The sequence below is a fragment of the Eurosta solidaginis genome, chromosome 5 (assembly GCF_040869045.1).
Source record: "Eurosta solidaginis isolate ZX-2024a chromosome 5, ASM4086904v1, whole genome shotgun sequence".
NCBI lineage: Eukaryota > Metazoa > Arthropoda > Insecta > Diptera > Tephritidae > Eurosta > Eurosta solidaginis.
This window is the reverse complement of record NC_090323.1, coordinates 273,668,635-273,688,110: the sequence shown is the minus strand read 5'-3', so window position 1 is coordinate 273,688,110 and position 19,476 is coordinate 273,668,635. Positions and strand designations below refer to the sequence as shown.

At 37.0% G+C, this 19,476-nt stretch overlaps 2 protein-coding genes across 6 annotated transcripts; one reads left to right on the top strand and one right to left on the bottom strand.

Moving 5' to 3' along the window:
- Nucleotides 1-5,499: 5,499 nt before the first annotated feature.
- On the bottom strand, nucleotides 5,500-9,649 carry LOC137253597 (unc-112-related protein-like). Its single transcript, XM_067790844.1, has 3 exons — nucleotides 9,524-9,649; nucleotides 8,923-9,399; nucleotides 5,500-8,837 (listed from the first exon to the last, which is right to left on the bottom strand). Exon 3 carries the CDS (start codon nucleotides 8,741-8,743, stop codon nucleotides 6,605-6,607), a length of 2,139 nt encoding a protein of 712 aa, XP_067646945.1. The 5' UTR covers nucleotides 8,744-8,837; nucleotides 8,923-9,399; nucleotides 9,524-9,649; the 3' UTR covers nucleotides 5,500-6,604.
- A 2,615-nt stretch (nucleotides 9,650-12,264) lies between these two features.
- Nucleotides 12,265-19,100, top strand: LOC137253596 (LITAF domain-containing protein). 5 transcript variants are annotated; one of them, XM_067790840.1, is made up of 3 exons: nucleotides 12,265-12,448; nucleotides 14,272-14,575; nucleotides 14,639-19,100. In XM_067790840.1, the coding sequence occupies exons 2-3, from the start codon at nucleotides 14,286-14,288 to the stop codon at nucleotides 14,742-14,744; spliced, it is 396 nt and encodes a 131-aa protein (XP_067646941.1). In that variant the 5' UTR covers nucleotides 12,265-12,448; nucleotides 14,272-14,285; the 3' UTR covers nucleotides 14,745-19,100. The 5 variants fall into 5 exon arrangements, with proteins under 5 accessions (XP_067646941.1, XP_067646943.1, XP_067646940.1 ...); XM_067790842.1 differs by lacking the exon at nucleotides 12,265-12,448 and adding an exon at nucleotides 12,469-12,586; XM_067790839.1 differs by lacking the exon at nucleotides 12,265-12,448 and adding an exon at nucleotides 12,642-12,782.
- Nucleotides 19,101-19,476: the final 376 nt, after the last annotated feature.

Sequence of the window (19,476 nt, the reverse complement as noted above, 5' to 3'; positions counted from 1 at the left end):
GCGGGAATGAAACGTGCCGGGGCGGATTCAATGACCTTGCGGAAAGCACGCTCGCCTTGGCGGGCATCAGTCGGGATAGGGAGGGCAGCAAAGAGGTTGTCTGTAAAAGATTTGTATTCCTCCCACTTTCCTTTTTTAAAGTTTAGGAAAGTGCGTTTTTCTGTAACGATAAAGTCGGTGGTACGCTCGAACGAACTAAGTATAGGCAGGTGGTCGGATGCCAATGTTACCATCGGCTGCCAGTTGACGCAGTTTACGAGTTCTGCGCTCACGATTGAGATATCTGGCGAACTGTGACAGCGTCCTACCATACGTGTGGGGCGTTTCCGTTTATTGTGCAGAACGTCGTTTCTTCTATTTGATCCGCCAACTTCTCACCCCTAGTGTCCGCCCTCAAGTTTGAATGCCATAGATCGTGATGGGCATTAAAGTCGCCTAAGATAATGCGATTGTTGCCAGTGAGTAAGGCGCTAATATTAGGGCGGTATCCATTGGGGCAACGGGTGGCAGAAGGGATGTATATGTTTATGATTTCTAGGTTTGCATTGCCTGACCGGACAGATAAGCAGTGACGTTCTAGGACATGGTCCCTGCAGCCGATGTCGGAATCAAATATATGGTATTGCACTGAGAGGTGTATGATAAACGCGAGGCCGCCTCTATTTCCGCTCATGCGATCTTTTCTGTGGACGTTATACCCAGAACAGGTTTGCAGTGCAGATCTTGTTGTGAGTTTAGTCTCTTGAATCCCAGCAATGCGGATGTTGTGCCGCTTCATGAAATCGACTATCTCCGTGATCTTCCCATTTAATCCATTACAGTTTAACTGCAGAATTCTGAAGTGCACAGGGGGAGACGTCGCCACTCTGGGAGTAAGTGACGGGTGACTACGCCTGGTTGAGGAAGGCCAGGAAGCAACTGCTGTTGTGGCCCTGGGACTGGGCGTCCTTGGGCAAGCATTGGGGTACCCGGTAGATTGGGGTTTGCAACCTGGCAACATGGCGCAATGAAACCCGTAGGGGGTTGCCGTCGCGGAGACCAGAACATCTAGGAAAGTGGCACCGCCCAAGGCAGGAGCTGCATTGGGCGGATGTCGCAAACATATACATTCTGTGCTGGCAAACGGGGTTAGGGACTAAGAGTCTATTTCCCTGGCCTACACGATTGCTGCCGGAAAAGAGGGGGGAGAAGATAGCACCCAGATAAATTGCGGTTTGAATCAATACCCCCACCATAGAACAGTACTCGTAGCGCTAGACCTATCAAAAGCCTTTAATACGGTCAACCATGGCTCATTACTGCAAGACCTGGAAGGGTCTACCCTTCCCCCATGTCTTAAAAGGTGGACCGCAAATTATCTGGGTGGTCGGCAGGCATCGGTGCAATTCAGAAACGAAACATCAAAACCAAGGAGAATTAAACAAGGGGTGCCACAGGGTGGTGTCCTATCCCCACTTTTGTTTAATTTCTAATATCTAAGCTACCTTCACCACCGGAAGGAGTCACAATCGTTTCCTACGCCGATGACTGCACAATAATGGCCACAGGCCCAGGCCCAGAGATCGATGAGCTATGCAATAAAATAAACGGCTATCTCCCTGATCTCTCCAGTTTTTTCGCCTCGCGAAACCTGGCATTGTCACCGACTAAATCTTCCGCGACCTTATTTACAACATGGACGCCCCAAATGTCGACCATATTGAACATCCACGTCGATGGCACTACGCTACCGACTGTCCTACACCCCAAAATCTTGGGTGTGACGTTTGATCAGGATCTACATTTTGGTGCGCACGCAACCGCAATTGTTCCGAGAATTCAGAGCCGTAATAAAATCCTCAAATCCCTTGCTGGCAGTACCTGGGGAAAAGATAAAGAAACGCTCATGACCACATACAAAGCAATTAGCCAGCCGATTATGTGCTACGCGTCACCCATATGGTCGCCAAGCCTAAAAACTACCCACTGGAAGAAACTACAGGCCTGCCAAAATACTGCTCTCAGAATCGCCACGGGCTGTCTTCTTATGTCCCCAGAACACCATCTGCATAATGAGGCGAGAATACTCCCCATCAGGGAGAGAAATGAGATGCTGACCAAACAGTTTCTGTTGAATACCCAGAAACCTGGGCATCCCAACAGACATCTGATTGACGAACCAGCACCGCCTAGGGGCCTAAGGAGACATCTCCGTAAGCATTTTGAGGAAATACGGCACCTGAGAACGCAGCCGTATGAAGCGAAAAAACACAAGCAGGTCCTTGGTGAACTCCATAGACAGGCGTCGGACCTTTATGTCGGGAATTGCCCGGTGAATCCAGTACTTGAAGAAAAATATCCAGAACTCGCGGAAGAGGAACGCATACTCCCCAGGGAAACGCGTGTCACTCTTGCTCAACTTCGTTCTGGATACTGTAACAGGTTAAACTCTTACCTATCCAGAATCAACCCCGACATACAAAATGTATGCCCCGCTTGCAATGTGTCCCCACATGACACCAACCATCTCTTTAATTGTAATGTGGAACCAACGCCTCTAACACCCCTCTCCTTATGGTCCACCCCTGTTGAAACGGCAAGTTTCCTTGGACTCCCGTTAGAGGATATTGATGACAATTTGTGATCGGTCGCGGCTATTAGGTGGGGCGAGCATTGCTACAACAACAACAACAACAACAGGGGGGAGAAGACGGGGGCAGGGGCTGATGCTCAGCATTGCTACCGACTCTACTACGAAGGTAGTAGTTATGAGTGGTAGCAGCTGTTTGAGTTGTTGGCGCCGCGGGGCGCGAGCAGCAGCGGGTACTAGTTGTCGCTTGCTGAGCAGCTGGGCTGCTGGAAGGTAGTGGGGACGCTAAGGCGTAGACTACGGGACGCCCTTGGACGTGAACAGCAAGGAGCCACAAAAGATTTATAAAAGTTACGTGGACGTCGGGTTTTGGGATCAAGCCCAGAACAACCTGTCCGATGCAACCATCCCTTACACGAGACACACTGAACAGAGTATGACCGTCCTAAAAAGATTCTTTTCCGGCAGATGCAGTAAACCATTTCTCAGGGCCGGGGTCTTGAGGCGGACTCGGATTGGATTCGATACCTTCCCGGAGCAAGAGAATATGGCGCAGTCTCGCTGCAAGGAGCTGCTGGGAGGATGACAATTTGTGGGAGGGACGCAACAAATTAAATGGGGTTACACTGAAATGACAGTCCTTGGTCGGGAAAAATCCCGAGTCGCTCCGGTACATAGAACCCACTGCCTTGGGAAGCGAAAAATTGTTCTAATGAAATATAAAGTGTGGCTCAAAAACGCAATGGTCATCTGAGACAATAATATGCTTTAGCACGATTTATGTGCATACATATCGATTGAGAATACAGTAATACATGCAATTTTATTGAAAATGACTCATATCTTTATGACAGCTTGACCCCTAGACAGAAAAAAAATAAAATATACGAAAAATCCTGTTGTTCTAGCATGGCCCTATTATCATACCCCTACAGTGAACATTTCTCAAGGCATGTTTAGAAAAAGTGGACCTTCAAAGTGTACACATTTATGTCAATGCTAAAAGGGCACAGAATGTGCATAGGCGTGGTTGCCACAAGGTGACCTCTGGTAAAACGGGCAAAACACTCTATAACCTGCAGAGCACAGCGTAATGTTCTCCCTAAAAAATGGTTTAACGATTCCCTCCTAAAGCGCAACGCTTGAATTATACAATAAATAAAAAAATAAAAAATGTGGACCTCTAGCCAATTTATCAAGAAATTGCGGTGTCGGTTTATAAGGACCTTTGAGCAAGCAATTAACAAACGTGTATGTTTTGTCAAAATGTTCTGAGCAAACGTGCGGGCTATATTACGAGTTCGAAAAACTTATTAAAAACCTTCTTTTCTAGGCTGATATTTCGTATTAAAATATTTCCAAGGCATGGGACTCATGTTTTTCAACGGGGTTTTTTCTATTTTTATTTAAAATAACTATGAAAGTAATTTAGTCTATGAAATCCATCAAATTCGTAACATTCTTCAATCTGGTAGCTTGTTTTTGGTGAAATTGTCATTTTCCCCGCAAAAGTTAAGTGGCTAACGTCACACTAAATGGAACTACCCATGATTGAATCACAAGAGGTTTGCTCGACAGACAAATTTTTTGACAATTGCAGCCATTTTGCTCCCAAATCGAATTGACATCCGTTAACTGTGTTGTTTCTTTGCGATTTTTCGAAAAATATTAGTAGTAGAAATAGGAAGCAATCAGTTTTCAAATACCCGATAAGTACTGAACTGCATAATTCCTTAGAACGTTTATTTTAATTTTATGAAGAATTTCTTAACTATGCCATGATCTATTAGTGTAGCTGAACATAGGTTTTATGAAAAGTACGGACACCAAGGAATCGTGTACTTTCGTAAACCTATGAACATACGAAACCTAAACCACTTCAAAATTCATCGTTCAACGTCAAAAACTCGACTAGTAAATCGATTCACGTAAAAATGACATTAGTAAATAATGAAGATGCCATAACGAAATGTACTCATTGAGCATGTTAACTTATTCATTCCGTATGTTCGGAACATTCGTCTCCATTTAAGAATATGGGAAATCGGTTTATATTTTGAATATTATGTATATTCGGACCTCGTGAGGTAGTATCAAACGGTCGTGTTCCGAACATTCTAAATTAACGGTTTATCCGGAACACTTCCATGGATACTTAACGTAAAGGAGCTTTCCGAAATTTCAGAATAAAAAGGTGAATACTCCCTGTGTAGCAGGACCTCATAAAAGCTGAACTCTTCTGTCAAAGTCAAGACCGGAATATAAAGTTCTAAGACAATAAGCCATTTTCTCTTATTTTTTTTTTTTGTCAGACCATGTCGGCTGCCTTTTCAATATCGTCCTATCTCAAAATATTTTTCAAAAACTTCACATTTCATGATTTGTCACAAAAACGCCCTATATTAGAATTATATTGAAGAACGCCTCATAATGTTTTTCATTAACTCCCTCTTATGTCAAAATGCATTGAACTTATGCTCATATAGGGAGTTTTTGAAACAAATTTTGATATAGTGTATTTTTAAATAAAATTCTAAACCAACATAGCTCTTTATTAAGTCTTAAAATATTTAGTAGAAAATTAATTATTTCCTCCAAAACCTGTTGGCATTTATAAATTTATTATCACTACTAATATACTACTAAAGGTATTTTTCTAATACAATTTTCGCTAAAGGGGATTGAATTATTACCCGTTTTTCTTACTTCGTAAAAGCAATCCGTCCAGATTTTTCAATTTGGGAGTGTCAAAGCTCTGCCGTCATTGAAGAACAAAACTCTAGTAATTGAATCATGGGAACTACCTCCATTTTTGTATCATGGTTTTTATAATGAGAAAGCGTTTCATACCGATTTTTAAAATTCCGTAGGGCCATTCAAGGATTCACTTCTTCTGTAAACTTTAGATTAATTAAAAAAAAAAAAAACAATTTTATAATTTCGATTTCAACAATTTTTATACGTTAATTTTAAAAGATTTGCAGAGAAAAAATTGATTAAAAAAAAAACAAATTAATGCCAATAACTTAAGTCCTAACTCGACTTAAGTTGTTCCTTTCCTTTTTCACAGATAAGTCCGTGATTTTTCACCTCATTTTTAAAAACTTACTGCAAGTTAGATATTAAAAAATATGTATACATACATACAAAGATATAATATAAGATTATGGGCGTTTTACATTTTGTCGAAAGATATAACTTGTTTGACCTGGTACAATGGTAATATGTGCATATATTTGTAAGGGGCACATTGTCTCATATTCATAAAAACAGCAAAAGCTTTTTTTATTAACAACCACTTTAAGTTAACTAAAATTATAGAAGTTAACCTGTGAACAGTGTCCACTAGTTTTATGCACACAGGCTAGTGCCTTTAAAAGTTTTAAAACTTCATTAAAGGCACCTCTAAACAATATCTTGATATTCGACTAATTTAGTTTGGCTTTCTATCTTATATTTGTAAAAATACACGTGTATATACTTACATTTTAATATACATAGTACATGTATGTATGGCGTTGATTCGTTGATACATACATATGTATATACACATATGCAAAGTGCATCTTATAAACAGAACAGATTAGTTCAATTGACGGCAGGCTTTGTTTGCTTTACATATGCCATCAAACCGACATTGTAACTATCTCTCTCCCTTAGAGACAACCTCACAGACATAAGGCTTACTTATCAGATATTAAATTTATGCAATATTCTTACTCCAAACTGGCTAAGTGGCAAACTGGCCTACCGTCTTAATAATCATACATACATATACACCATTTTTTGGATGATATTTGAATATGCATACTATAAATATAGATATATATATTTATATGTGAATACATTGTGCTGCAACATTAAATGTTTTTAGTAAATGACATTTGGGAGGAATCGTAAAATGTAATACATTTTTTTATCTTACAATCATATATAGTTAGTATAGCCAGTTTACAGGCACTATTGGACTTAAAAAGTGTTACATACTCCAATAAAAGTCAATCGTATTACTGGACGACGACAATACATTTTGCCTTATGCCCATCCACCGGTTAGTTTGTGGAACAGTTCCTCGTTTAATGTTTGGTTATTTTCCTTAGATCGCATTGACATAAATATATACCCACCAATGAATTCGTGCACGACCTTGCAATCGGCCGATTGACATGAGAATACAACGGTTTCATCATGAAATTGAATCATCATACATTTTATGCCCCAATTAACATTCCAGGCTTTCATTGTGTTATAACGCCAAGTTTTTATATGATCTCCAGTACTTAAATCCATACGCATAATCCGGTTATGAGCAACTCCAAGAAGTTCTTCTTTTTTATGTCCATCAAATTTTATAACAAATAATGTAACACCAAAATCAGGCAAAGATTGCCAAGCTTCAATATATTTAAGTTTTGCTTCTATCAATGCCAATTTGCGTACATTTGCATGTGCTTCCAATATTCGTTGGGATGCCTTTCCAGATATTTTACGCAACATTTTCGATGATAAATAATCGTTGGCATCAATACTACGGGGATCAATATTAACAGCAATTCCTTGTACTGGTTTTTGCATACTAAGAAACGATCGAATACTGGCCACCTCACTTTCGTATGAACTATCAGCGAGAGAACGACCTTTTGAAGCTAAACGACATGCTGCCATCCATCTAGCATATTGCTCCTCTGTATCGCAACGTATCCAAACTTCGCTATTCGGTCCGCTTTGTCCTTCTGGTGATACTTCCAAACGTATAGCAAATTTTCCTTGTGCTAAATTAACATCAGGTGTCACTTCGCAACCTCGTAAGTTTATTGTAATATCTGGTGCACCTCGGCGAGAATCATCAGCAGTTTTATATAGATGAAGATGTAAATCGCGATATGTGAAAAAGTATCTTTTATAACCTCTTAAAGTAAATTTTCTGGGCTTCAGGAATTTCAAGTAGTCAGATAACTCAGGTATTTTTGTAATATTATTGACTTCTGTAGTAGCATTTGGTCCTTCCAATGTAATCTGTAATTCATTTAGTGCTGTGTCTATGTCATCGTAAGTTCCGTTCTCGCCATTTCCGGAGTCTATTACATCATGACTAGACGTATGTGTATCGACTTGATAATTTATTTGAAATTGTAGCGCAGCAAACATAAGTGACTCCTCTTCTGTACATTCAATCTCTTCATTTAGTATAGCCCATTTCCCTTGTTCATATAACTGATTTATACGAACTTGATCATATTTTGGATTTATATCAAAAAATGTATAATATTTGAAACGCAAACATAAAGTGTCATATTCACGGATGCCCTGCTCCATAATAGAAAGTGACGAGTCTAACCAACCTACATTCATACGTGCTTTTTCTAGTAAAGAGCGAGGACGTAAAAGACGTGCACGTATATCTGGACTTGGCGATCTCGGTGAACAAGCCAAATTTTCTTGAAAATCTCCAAGACTGGAAGATGAATCGATTGTTGTGTATCCATTATTACTTTGTTTCCATGTACCAGTTGGTGAGCTAATTGGCGTAGTGGGAGCGGTTCCACTAGTTCGCCTACGTGGTGTTGAAGCATATGGAGATGCAGGAGCGCATAAAAAATTATCATTTTGATGTTTATCAAGACTACCGTTGCTACCATTGAATGCTGAATTAATCGGAATAAAGGAATTCGTATCTGGAGCAGGTTGTATATACGTAGTTCCATCAAGGTCTGCTACTGGTATAGCTTTTTGGGGTAATTTGGAAAAATTCTTTTTTAAATGCTCCGGTTCAATTGGTTTACAAAATGATAGTTCTTCGGGATACCGTATATCAAGGGTTTTACACAAATTTACAACTGAAGCGAACGTTTTTGTAGAAAAATCTACTCTACAATCTAAATATCGCAGATCAGGTAATTGTACTCGTAGTATTTTATGCATTGGAGTAAAATGAAGAATGCAATCGGCATGCACACCCACCTGATCTAAAGTGGACCGAGTTCGTGTTAGCCACACATTTTTTGCAGGCCACCAAAGGGCATGATCTGACCAATCTTTTGGGTTTTCCGGTTCAACGAGTTGTAGCATAATACCACCAATATGCTGATCCCCACGAACACGTAAAGTTTTTTCGGTCCGCAGATCTGTGATGAATATCCGGAGATTCCATGAATTTTCGCCGACGTGAATCATAGCCACCAAAGTCTTCTACAGCAAAGGCGTTGATGAAGATAAATAAACCTGTGGTGAAAACCAGCAAGATGTTCTTCCTTTTTTAAAACAGAATCTAGAAAAAAAAAAGATTCATATAACAGATGTTTTTAATAACGCGCTCAAGGCAAAAATGAGTAGCGATGACGTAAGTTTCTTACTTAAAATTTGTGCTAATACATGTGCATATTTCGTCTCCGTATCGAAATATACTTAAATATATTGGACACGCTCGAAAGTCTTATTTTCCCAATAAGGCGACAGATGTTTATTCAGCGTTGAATGTTGTTTGTTTTGATAATAAAATTTGAATTTTTGCCAGATGTACTAAACAGAGAAATTATTCACTGTAAATTATGTTTAATTCCAAGTTTTTGTAATTCTTGGCGAAAGTTGATCTTCGATGGTAAAGTATTTTCACATATATATATTTATCTTTTTTTTATACATTTTAACCACCATAATTTGCCATATACGTATAAGTATGTATTTAGATCGGGACTCAGATTAATCCAGCATGTAAAGTATTCATTAACAACGTACAATTTTTGTTTAACGACTTTAACAATTCTGACGTGACGAAGTATTTAACAAAACGAAACACTGAATGAATAATACTTCGGTGATTGATGCACAAGCTAATAAAGAGATTCCAAAAAAAAAAAAAACAGAGTATGGAGACGAATGGAAAATTTAAAATATTATATTCGACAAAAACTAATTACACGATTTTATATTTAAAACGAATTGAAATTTAAATGCCTTTAACTATTGAATAAAATCTTCAAAATTTCACTTAAATTTTGCTGAGTTCAATTTCTATTTTTAGAATAGAGCCTTAAGAAGTAAACGACGGTGATAAAGATATCAACAAAGCAACAACAAAACAGAGATGCAAAAACCACATCGAACAAACTATCGTTAAAAGAGCTCAAAAACTGTCGCATTAAAGTGCTAATTAAACTTAACCCTAACGCCATAGTCGTAACCACACCCATATCCATAACTATCTCAATTGTGATCGATTAATGGTGCCTTAAACTAAAAATCGTGAAAATTTCATAAAAATGAAGAAAACGGAAAAAATTAAAAACATATTCCACACAAAATAAGTCTCTTAGTAATAACGTATCCAAAGCAATAAATAAAATATACAAAAAGTTATTAAATTCACTCTGGTTATGGTTTTAAGGTTATAAGTCACCATTAATTGGCCCTTAAAAGCCCGGATATATCGTGTTGAAATCCATATGTATTGTGGATAAGTGACTTCTCTCTGACAGGCACTCGCATCGGTTAGCATAACGGGAAAATCTGGGTTGCCATTCTTGTTTCTGTTGAAAACGGTCAATTCGGGTTCTGTGCAGGGACGTAAAAGGATTAAAACAGGGTTTGTGTAGTCACGAGTGTTTTTCCTGTTACACAAAATTTTTATTTTATATCATGGGGAAAATTGTTCAGTTCAGAGTTATTGGTTTTCATTAATAATTTAATTTATTACGTGAGGTTACTCCTCTAAGTGTAAAAAGAAGTAGAAAACGTAGACTTTTTCAATTTATTGTGAAAAACTTTTTAAACACAACAAGGTATATTGGTAAAATATTTTCTAGGATTTCTGAATTTCTGTACCCAAGTTCACATGATTTGTCTAATACAATACTGTTTTATTTTTGCTTGGATTTCAAGCTAAAAAAACTAACGAAACTTTATCGGAACTTCAAAACACAAAAACAATTTCTATCATGAAAAAGCGAGACTATTCCCCCAAAATTAGTGAGTTTGACATGTTTTTGTTTTACATTGGGAGTGCGACAAAAAATTGAAGATAAAATACCCGAAAATAAAGTAGTGTCATATAGGTATAATGAACAAGCTTTTGGTATGCAGATTTTTTCCCATAGAAAAAGTTCCACCTCTAGAGTTTAAGGGCCAATTAATGGTGACATAACCATATCACCATAACCAGATAAAACAGTTGATCGAACCTACCTTATGGAAATCAAAGTAATCGATTAATGGTTCCATACCATAACGCCTTAAACATACCATAGCCAACCAATTGGTATTTGGTTTCTCGCCATATCCATAACCTAAACATTTTTGAGTTGGTGAATTTAATAACTTTTTGTAGATTTTATTCATTGTTTTGGATACGTTATGACTAAGAGATTTATTTTTTGTGGAATATGTTTGTAATTTTTTGCGTTTTCATTTTTATGAAGTTATGAAGCTAAATTTGATGCATTTACTTAAACCTAACTTAAAGTGATGTGAAACTTTTTTTTAATAAAAAATTTACCACCATGGCAATAAATAATCGTCAATGGGTTGGTTACATCTCCTTTTGACAATCCCTATGCCAGTGAAATCAAGAAAATTAAATCAGCTGATCAGATTAGTCAACCATATAATTGAACCACGAATTGGAAGCACAAAATAAAAGAGAAACGTAAAAAATTGACAGAAAGTAGTTCCCAGAGATGGCACATATGTAAACGCGTATATTATCTATTGATGAATTGTTGTAGATTAAGGCATTTGTAAACGGGATCTAATATTTAAATTCATTTATTTTAGGAAATTCAGGGGGTCAATTACCTAACTGTAAAAAACTGAAAAATGTACACTTATTGAAAATTCATTTGTACAAAAAAATGTTACACTTTATTATCATGCGGTTCTGGGGCCCTATTCGCTAACTGTGAGTTTTAAAGTGTACACAAGAAATTGTGTAAACTTTGAAATTCTGATTCTGTAAAGAAAAGCTGTGAACAAAAAAACTCACTGATTAAAACTTCGTGAGTTTTCTTGACAGTCAGTGTACACTATTTTGATATTCAAAACTCATACGGACTGTTGCAGAATGACTTTTTTGTTTCCATGGTGTTTGATGAATATTTTCTCACTGACATAAGACTTTTACATTCAGCGCTCATTCAGCAAAACAATGTGCACAATAATTTACAGAATCGTATGAAAATTTAAAGTGTAAATTGTGTGCGCAAATTAGTTTTCAATGAGTGTACATTTTTCAGTTTTTCACAGTTAGGGAATTGACCTCCTGTAAAGTATTGTACACATTGTTTTGCTGAATAAGCGCTGAATGTAGAAGTCATATGTCAGTGAGAAAATGTTTATCAAACGCCATTTAAACTCCTTGCGTTATACTTGCTTTGATGAGAACAAAACGTTTATATACATTTGCCATTATGCATATATGTCACCATTATGAATGATGACTAAGTGTGATCTCTTCTGCATAAACGTCAAAATTCCAAAGTGATTGGATCACCTGATTTGTATTTGACTATCGCTGTCTCATTCTGTCTCTCTTTCTATCACCCGCTGAAGATAGGCGCCGCCATATTGAACAGCCTGTCAATACGCTGAAAAGTAGCCATATTGAACAGCCTGTCAGGCATTTGACAGATAAGATAACACACTTAGTCATCATTCACAATGTAAGTCACAGTCATTGAAGTGAAATTTTTCTCAGTGTCAAACGGTCGTTCCACCACGATCCACACTATTTTGACATTTCGCAAGTTCCACAAAAGTAGAAAAACTTTCAATTTGACTTTCTTTATACAATTTTGGTGACTACTTAGTAATTACAATTACTGTTTGCGCTAATTTAACTGTTCACGCTGCTAAAAATTAACAAAAACACACATCGTTTTTTAAAAGGTTTGTCCAATTTCGTGCATTTTCTTCAGCTGACATTCTCCCCAATTGCGTGGTCTATTGGTGCTGAAAATGACGTCACTTCTCGGAATGGTGTATTTATAACCCAATCTTGATTTTTGCTTGAGTAAATAATACGAAGTAAAACATTGATAAATCGTTCCTAAACTAAAAAAAAATATATATATATATATATATACGTACGTGTATATAATGCAATAAATATCATTGAATATTTCTTCATATAACAATTTCTATAAATATGTTCAAGTGTATATGTGTATGATGGCCAGTGGTCGTTTAAGCGGTAGATTTATTTATTGGCATTCATATTCGAGTGTGTATTTAATCGCAAATGTGTAGATTTTCTCATTGTTTGGTTGTATAGGGGTTTCTGTGAGCACAAATATATAGATTTTAGCCTGCGGATCCCTTTAGTTTCCAAGTAAAGTGTTATTTTTGCATTATTTTCTCGTGGTAATTGAAATAAACCGATTTTTTCTGCACACTGGGGATTCGTTTAGGTCCTCCCCCCAGGCGAACGCCCCGAACACTCCTTACATTCAATTTAACACCAAACCATAGACAAAGGCGAGCTGAGCCAGTTCTAGGAAAAGTTTTCGGGACTTCCGAGTGAAATGTGGTGTAAACTGGTTTCATCTGCAGAGTGGGGCTCCGCCGGACCGGGGCAATGCACCCCTTGCAGTTAATCCCCAAGGTGGACTTTATCCCTTACCAAAATTGGCAACATAAGGAACGACTCAACATTTATAAAGTTCCACAGTTTAGGAAGGAGGTATTTGTGATCAGGAGAACTCCCTCTATCGTTGTCTACTCTAATGCAATCGTGCTAGTGGGTACTAAAACGCCCATAAATGTTTACAAAAAAAGAGATATTTAAGATGGAGTAACTCACTCCTTATCGGGTTAGGGTTCTTAGAATACACCTGCGGCAGGAGTGCCTGTCGTAAGAGGCGACTAGAACTGATTCAAGGGGTTTCAAGTGGTTTCCAGTGCAATTTTTGGCTTCTGAAAACCAATTGGCAACCTTACCTACCCGCGGCCAATACTGTTTCTCCAACAGCCGAGGCTGTGGCGACCCCAAGTTCCTCATGGATCTAGGAGTGGGAGGGCGGTATGGCCTCGAAGGTTTTATCTGGTGATACGAAATCGTTCCCGAGATGAGCGGGCTACTACTTTAAAGGTGATTGTTGCCGGAATGTAGCGGACCTGCATCCGGCAAAGGAACATCAACATCGATAACACTCCCCAAAATCTTCGGTGAGTTGTCTTATCCCTACAATAATAACCCAGAGGTATTGATATTTTGGCTCTTTGTCCGAGGACTCCAGCTAGATCCTCTCTGGCTTCTTCGAGCTATCTGTGTACCATACGATCTGGTGTGGGCATTGGATGCTCTTTAGTTTTCTTTCATTCCATGTAGTCTTGTGTCCAAATCCTACTTTGTAACGTTTCCTAAATACTACCTGACTGAGTATATTATTTCACGGGTGTTGACAGATCCCTTCTCTGAGTTCCTCCAAGGTCCGCGATGAGATAACTTTACCTTTGCCTGAGCCCTCCTTTGCGATTTTCATGGTATACATCCATCTCTGGACATGTTGGCTGCAGCACCATGATTTGCCTGCTAGGCGTTTGCATACCATGATGGACTTCGTGGTCCTAGTTGTCATGGAGTCGAAGTATGAGAGTTATCGCTTAGGCGGCTAAGCGCCATTTAATGAAAATGAGGTGAAATAAAAAATAAAAATAATTTTCCAATTTTTTTATCAGTAGTTGATAAAATAATTATTTGTATTTTTTAGAAAAAATTGCGAAAATGAGTAAAAGCAATGAATCTACACCGCCGCAATATACATACGTTCCACCACCATCTGCGCCACCTTCTTATCAGGAGGCTGTAGGCGGCGTAAAGCCAGTGGGGCCGTTTACCCCGATTTCCGCACCCACAGCACCAACTAACAATGCAATTGTTACTACAGTTGTACCAATTGGCCGAACAGCAACGCACATGATATGTCCTTCTTGTCATGTGGAAATCGAAACCACAACTCGTACAGAACCTGGTATGATTGCATATCTGTCGGGTTTTATAATAGCTTTACTGGGGTAAGTATTTCATTGGAACACAAATTTTTTAACAAATTAAATTGCATTATTTTTCTTGTTTAGTTGTTGGCTGGGCTGTTGTCTAATACCATGTTGCATTGATGATTGCATGGATGTACATCACACTTGTCCAAACTGTAAAGCATATCTTGGACGCTATCGGCGATAGAATTTATGAATTTAAAATACAAATGCATCTATACGGAAACTCACTGCATGATAAAAGATGAAGTCCTAACAAAATAATACATGTATTGGCAGCTAAATAGTGATGAAATGCTTTATTACGAATTCATAACCGAAAAGTGCATCCAAGACCTAAAAAAAATAGAACAATAATAACTATATTCACACATGAAAAAATAAGGGATTTTGAAATAAATTGAGAGCCAGTTTTCGGGTATACATATTTTCAAACCAAGTATGGTTAAACTTAATTTCACACTACTGTTTGAGCCGATATATGGCTTGAATTTCAATAATGGCAGGGTTACATTGCGTTTATGGTTAAGTAAATTAAATATATTTTCAAAGCTGAAACTTCAGTTAAAGTTCTGACAAAACAGCTGAGTTCAAACAACGTCGAGCTTTCCTTTTCATCAAGAATATATCTAAATCTCAATGTAATTATATGTATCTGGAAGACATTTTCAAACTGGCGAGTTAAATTACTTTACAGAGACATTTAACAAAGTTGATGATTCTAACTACAGTTAAATTCACCAATATTAAGCGGTTAAACTTTAGTTAATATGAAATTTAAAAATCAATAGCTAAATGTGTTAGAATGTAAGTTTATTTGCCACTGCCCAAATGGCCAAAAGATGTAACTACTATGCAAATTGAAAGGCAGCTCAATGTCTGTGAGATAAAGTACAAATTAACTTGCTCCCGCACAAAATTGTATTAAATTGTATACACCATTTTACAACAATAAGAAGTTGTCAAACGAATTATTTCTGTTTAAGTTATCAGTATATTTCGAGTTGCAAGAATTTTGAACCAGTCTATTACTATTGGTCATTGTGAATTCATACAAATAGCGAATGTTTAAAAAAAAAAAACAACACGTTCACAATAGTGAACAGTCTTGATCACCTCTTGCATAGTGTACAAGCAAAGAGGATAAATATAATAAGCAAAGAGGATAAATATTAGTGTTGGGAACTATCGAATGAATTCAACTATCGATAGTTAGTTACTGAATGACTTTAACTATCATTCGTTCATTCATTCATTTAATTTGTTCTTTAGCTTGCCAGAAGCCAAAAGAACAATTTCTGGATTGTTTTAGTTACCCCTCGGGGTAGCTAAAGAACAAACCTATATAAGATAAAAAACGTCGTGTTCCAATGAAACGAGATCCAGATTCGTCTAGAGATTTAACATGCAAATGCGACAACAATGTGAACCATATGGATTAATTTGTTGTTGCATTTGTATGTTAAATTTCTATCCGTATCTGGATCACGCTACATTGGAACGTAACAAAAACGTTAAATATGACTAAAATGGTGTAAATTGTGCTTCAAGTAAATAATGAAAATATTCAATTTAAATGCCTTTGTTACATGTTATGCAAAGCGCATGAATGATATGCAAATGACCTTGGTTCGCAACCCACAGAGTTTTTTGGTCTCCCCAAACCTGTGGGGAGATTTTATGCCTCTACAACAACAACAACAACAACAGGAAATAAGGTTACTTAAAATGGATTTTTATCTGTATTATTCAAATCTGTTTCAGAGGCATTATTGATTGCCTTAACTTATACATAAGCTACTGTTTTTTTTTTTTTCAAAATTCAGGTCACGTTTAATTAATATAAAAATTGCACATTAAATTTCACTTATAAAAGAAACATAAAACAAATATTTCAAACACTTAAATACTAAAAGTCGCTATGGTTGTTCTAGCCAAAATCGGATAGTGCATGAGGGTCTATATTAAATTTTCGCCGCAGAGATGGCAACTGATTGTGTTATTAAACCCCTAAAAAAATTTATTGTAAAGTAAATAATACAAGTATGTAAATTGAGTTGACATGAAAAATACCTTCAATGTTTAAATTGCTGTTCAAAAATATTATCATATCTAGTTTATCTCCTTTAAGTCGGTTTCTCCTGTCGTTAATTATTTGCCCTGCTTTCGAGAAAACTCGTTCTGACGGAACCGATGTTGCGGGTATACATAAATATTTTTTCGAAAGCATATATAGTTCCGGAAATGTTGGCTGGCTACGATTCCAATAGTCTAGGGGATTATTTGAGCGGTCAACAAAATTTTGCCTTAGATATTGCTCCAACTGAATATTTGCATTGACATTGGGCGCGTTTTGACAAATTGTTTTTGCTTCAGCAACTTTTTCATCGAGAAGGTCCCAGAGAGATACTTCGCTTTTATCGACCGATATTTCTCTTGGGGTGTTGGTAGAAACACTTGTGTTTTGTTGCCGTATTAGGGAAGTTACTGCTTCCACTAGCCATTTTGTTGTATTATTTGCATTAATTTCGTTACCGAACGCAATTTTTTTAAACCAAGGATCTAGGAATGTTGATTTAGCGAACATTTTGTCAGACTCCAACTGCCCTAATCGTCTCCAAACTACCTCTAACAATCTGCTCCTCAAACTTTCTTCCTCTACAGTTTTCATTTTGCGATTTCGTACTGCGTATTAAAAACCTCTGATTAGGGGCACTACCAGTGACATCGTGGGATAATTTTCTCCTGACAATTCGGTTGTCATGGCCTCTACGGGCTTGAAAAGAATAGTGTAGTCCAACAATGTTTCCCATTCTGATGAATTGAGGAAATCAGGAGCATTTGGTAAAGAAGTTATTATGGCAGAGAGTGGTTCTTTTACCAAGCATATGCGCTCCATCATTATAAGGGTGGAATTCCACCGGGTAGGGACATCTTGTTTTAACCTCAGTTCAGTAACGCCCATTTGCTTTTGCATATTTTTTAATTTTTCCGTCGCTTGAGAACTATGGTTAAAGTAAGTGACTATGGCACGACACTTGTTTATGAGCACAGTAACTTGTGGAACAGCTTTGATGGCATCAATTACACATAAATTTAATGTATGCGCTACACATGGGTGGTGGTGCTTCTGTAGCATTTCAATTATATCCTTTTTAATATTAGCCCCGTTATCACATACTACAGTAACTATTTTGTCAAAAACGGACCACTCATCAAATATTAACTTCAATTCTGTAGCTATATTTTGGGAGGTATGATTTCCTAAGATTTCCTTTGTTGATAAAACTGCAGAAATCATTTTGTTATCCCGAACGAAATGACTAGTAACTGACAAAAAAGATTTTTGACTATCAGAAGTCCACATATCAGTTGTAACTGAAATATGTGTTACAATGATGAGCAAGTCATGCAGTTTCTTTCTTACTTCATTGTATTTAAAAGGTAGCATTGTATTTGATAAAACTTTTCTGTTTGGCAAGGAATATAATGGCTGAAGCTTTTTTGTATATTCTACAAATCCTACATTGTCAACGATGGAAAGCGGCTGCAAGTCTTTTGTAATCATCTTTAAAAGAGATTCATCAATATTATTTTTTTCTTGCTCTGAGAGCTCAGAACGTGTGCTGGTAACAAATAATTTTGTTTGAACAGTCCTTCTCAAACATCCACTATTGGAAATGTCTTCGGTAGGTACTGTTAACGAACTGCGCGCTGCACTCCCTGCAGTAGTTGACGAAAGAGAAGTGGAACTACGTTCCTCTTCTGAAATTACTGGCGCTATTTCTCCTGAAGTTAGATTCCTATGTTCTGAGGAAGACGGATGCTTACGGCGTAGATGGTCATTTAAATTTGATGTGTTGCCAGAAAATTTAAAATTTTTTTTGCATATATGGCATTTAACTTCATTGCCATTTTTGGTAAAAAACTCCCAAACAGAAGATCTCTTCAATCCAGGCCGCATTATAAATATCTACATAAATTAAATCGTTAAAATCACTTCCTCAGTTAAAAATATTTAACAATTACGACGCTTAAAACGTTTGTCGATTAGGTTGACGTATGCTAAATTTATTTTAATATCTTTTTAACACTGATATATATATGCACAGCAAAAATTTAAATAGAACGAATGATTCGAAGAAATAGTAATGAGCGAATCATTCATACCAAAAACTAGTAGTTCGATAAAATAGTAATGAACGAATCATTCATACATAAAACTAGTAACTCGAAAAAATAGTAGTGAACGAATCATTCATGCCTAAAACTAGTAATTCGAAAAAATAGTAATGAACGAATCATTCATACCTAAAACTAGTAACTCGAAAAAATAGTAATGAACGAATTTCAAATGACTATCGAATGAATGAAAATTATTGAACTATCGAATAACTCGATAGTTTTCATTCGATAGTTCCCAACACTAATAAATATAATAAGAGCCGTCACTCGTTATTTTTTAGGCATTTACTCGGTGTAAACTATGAGGTAGTCGCTATTTTTTTTTTGGGCGAGATGTTTATAAATGTCTTCTATAAATTTTCATGGGGTATTTGTGTTTATTTTTCCGACTGTATTTAATTAATTTTTTAATTCTCTTTCCTCTTTGTAATAAGAGCCGTCACCTTATTTTTTAGGCATTTACTGGATGTAAACTGTGAGGTAGTCGCTACTTTTGTTTTATGAGGGACATTTTTGAATTGCCTTCCATTTATCCATGCGGTGTTGTCACTTTATGCAAACATGTTTTTTGGAAAGAGAATTAATTAATTAAATACAGTCGTACAAGTGTGTTTACTTCTTTCTGACAGGCACTCGCTTAAGGGACAATAACGGGAAAATCAGGGTTGCCATTGTTGTTTCGGTTGAAAACGGTCAATTAGGGTTCTGTACAGAGACGTAAAAGATTTACACAG

Bases quoted from the DNA above. Each gene is read 5' to 3' on its own strand.
- LOC137253597 (XM_067790844.1), bottom strand. From the start codon at position 8,743: ATGATTCACGTCGGCGAAAATTCATGGAATCTCCGGATATTCATCACA.
- LOC137253596 (XM_067790839.1), top strand. From the start codon at position 12,722: ATGTGTATGATGGCCAGTGGTCGTTTAAGCGGTAGATTTATTTATTGG. The intron at 12,783-14,271 runs GTGTGTATTTAA...TGTATTTTTTAG, and splicing joins TTATTGGCATTCATATTCGA to AAAAAATTGCGAAAATGAGT. The intron at 14,576-14,638 runs GTAAGTATTTCA...TTTCTTGTTTAG, and splicing joins TTTATAATAGCTTTACTGGG to TTGTTGGCTGGGCTGTTGTC.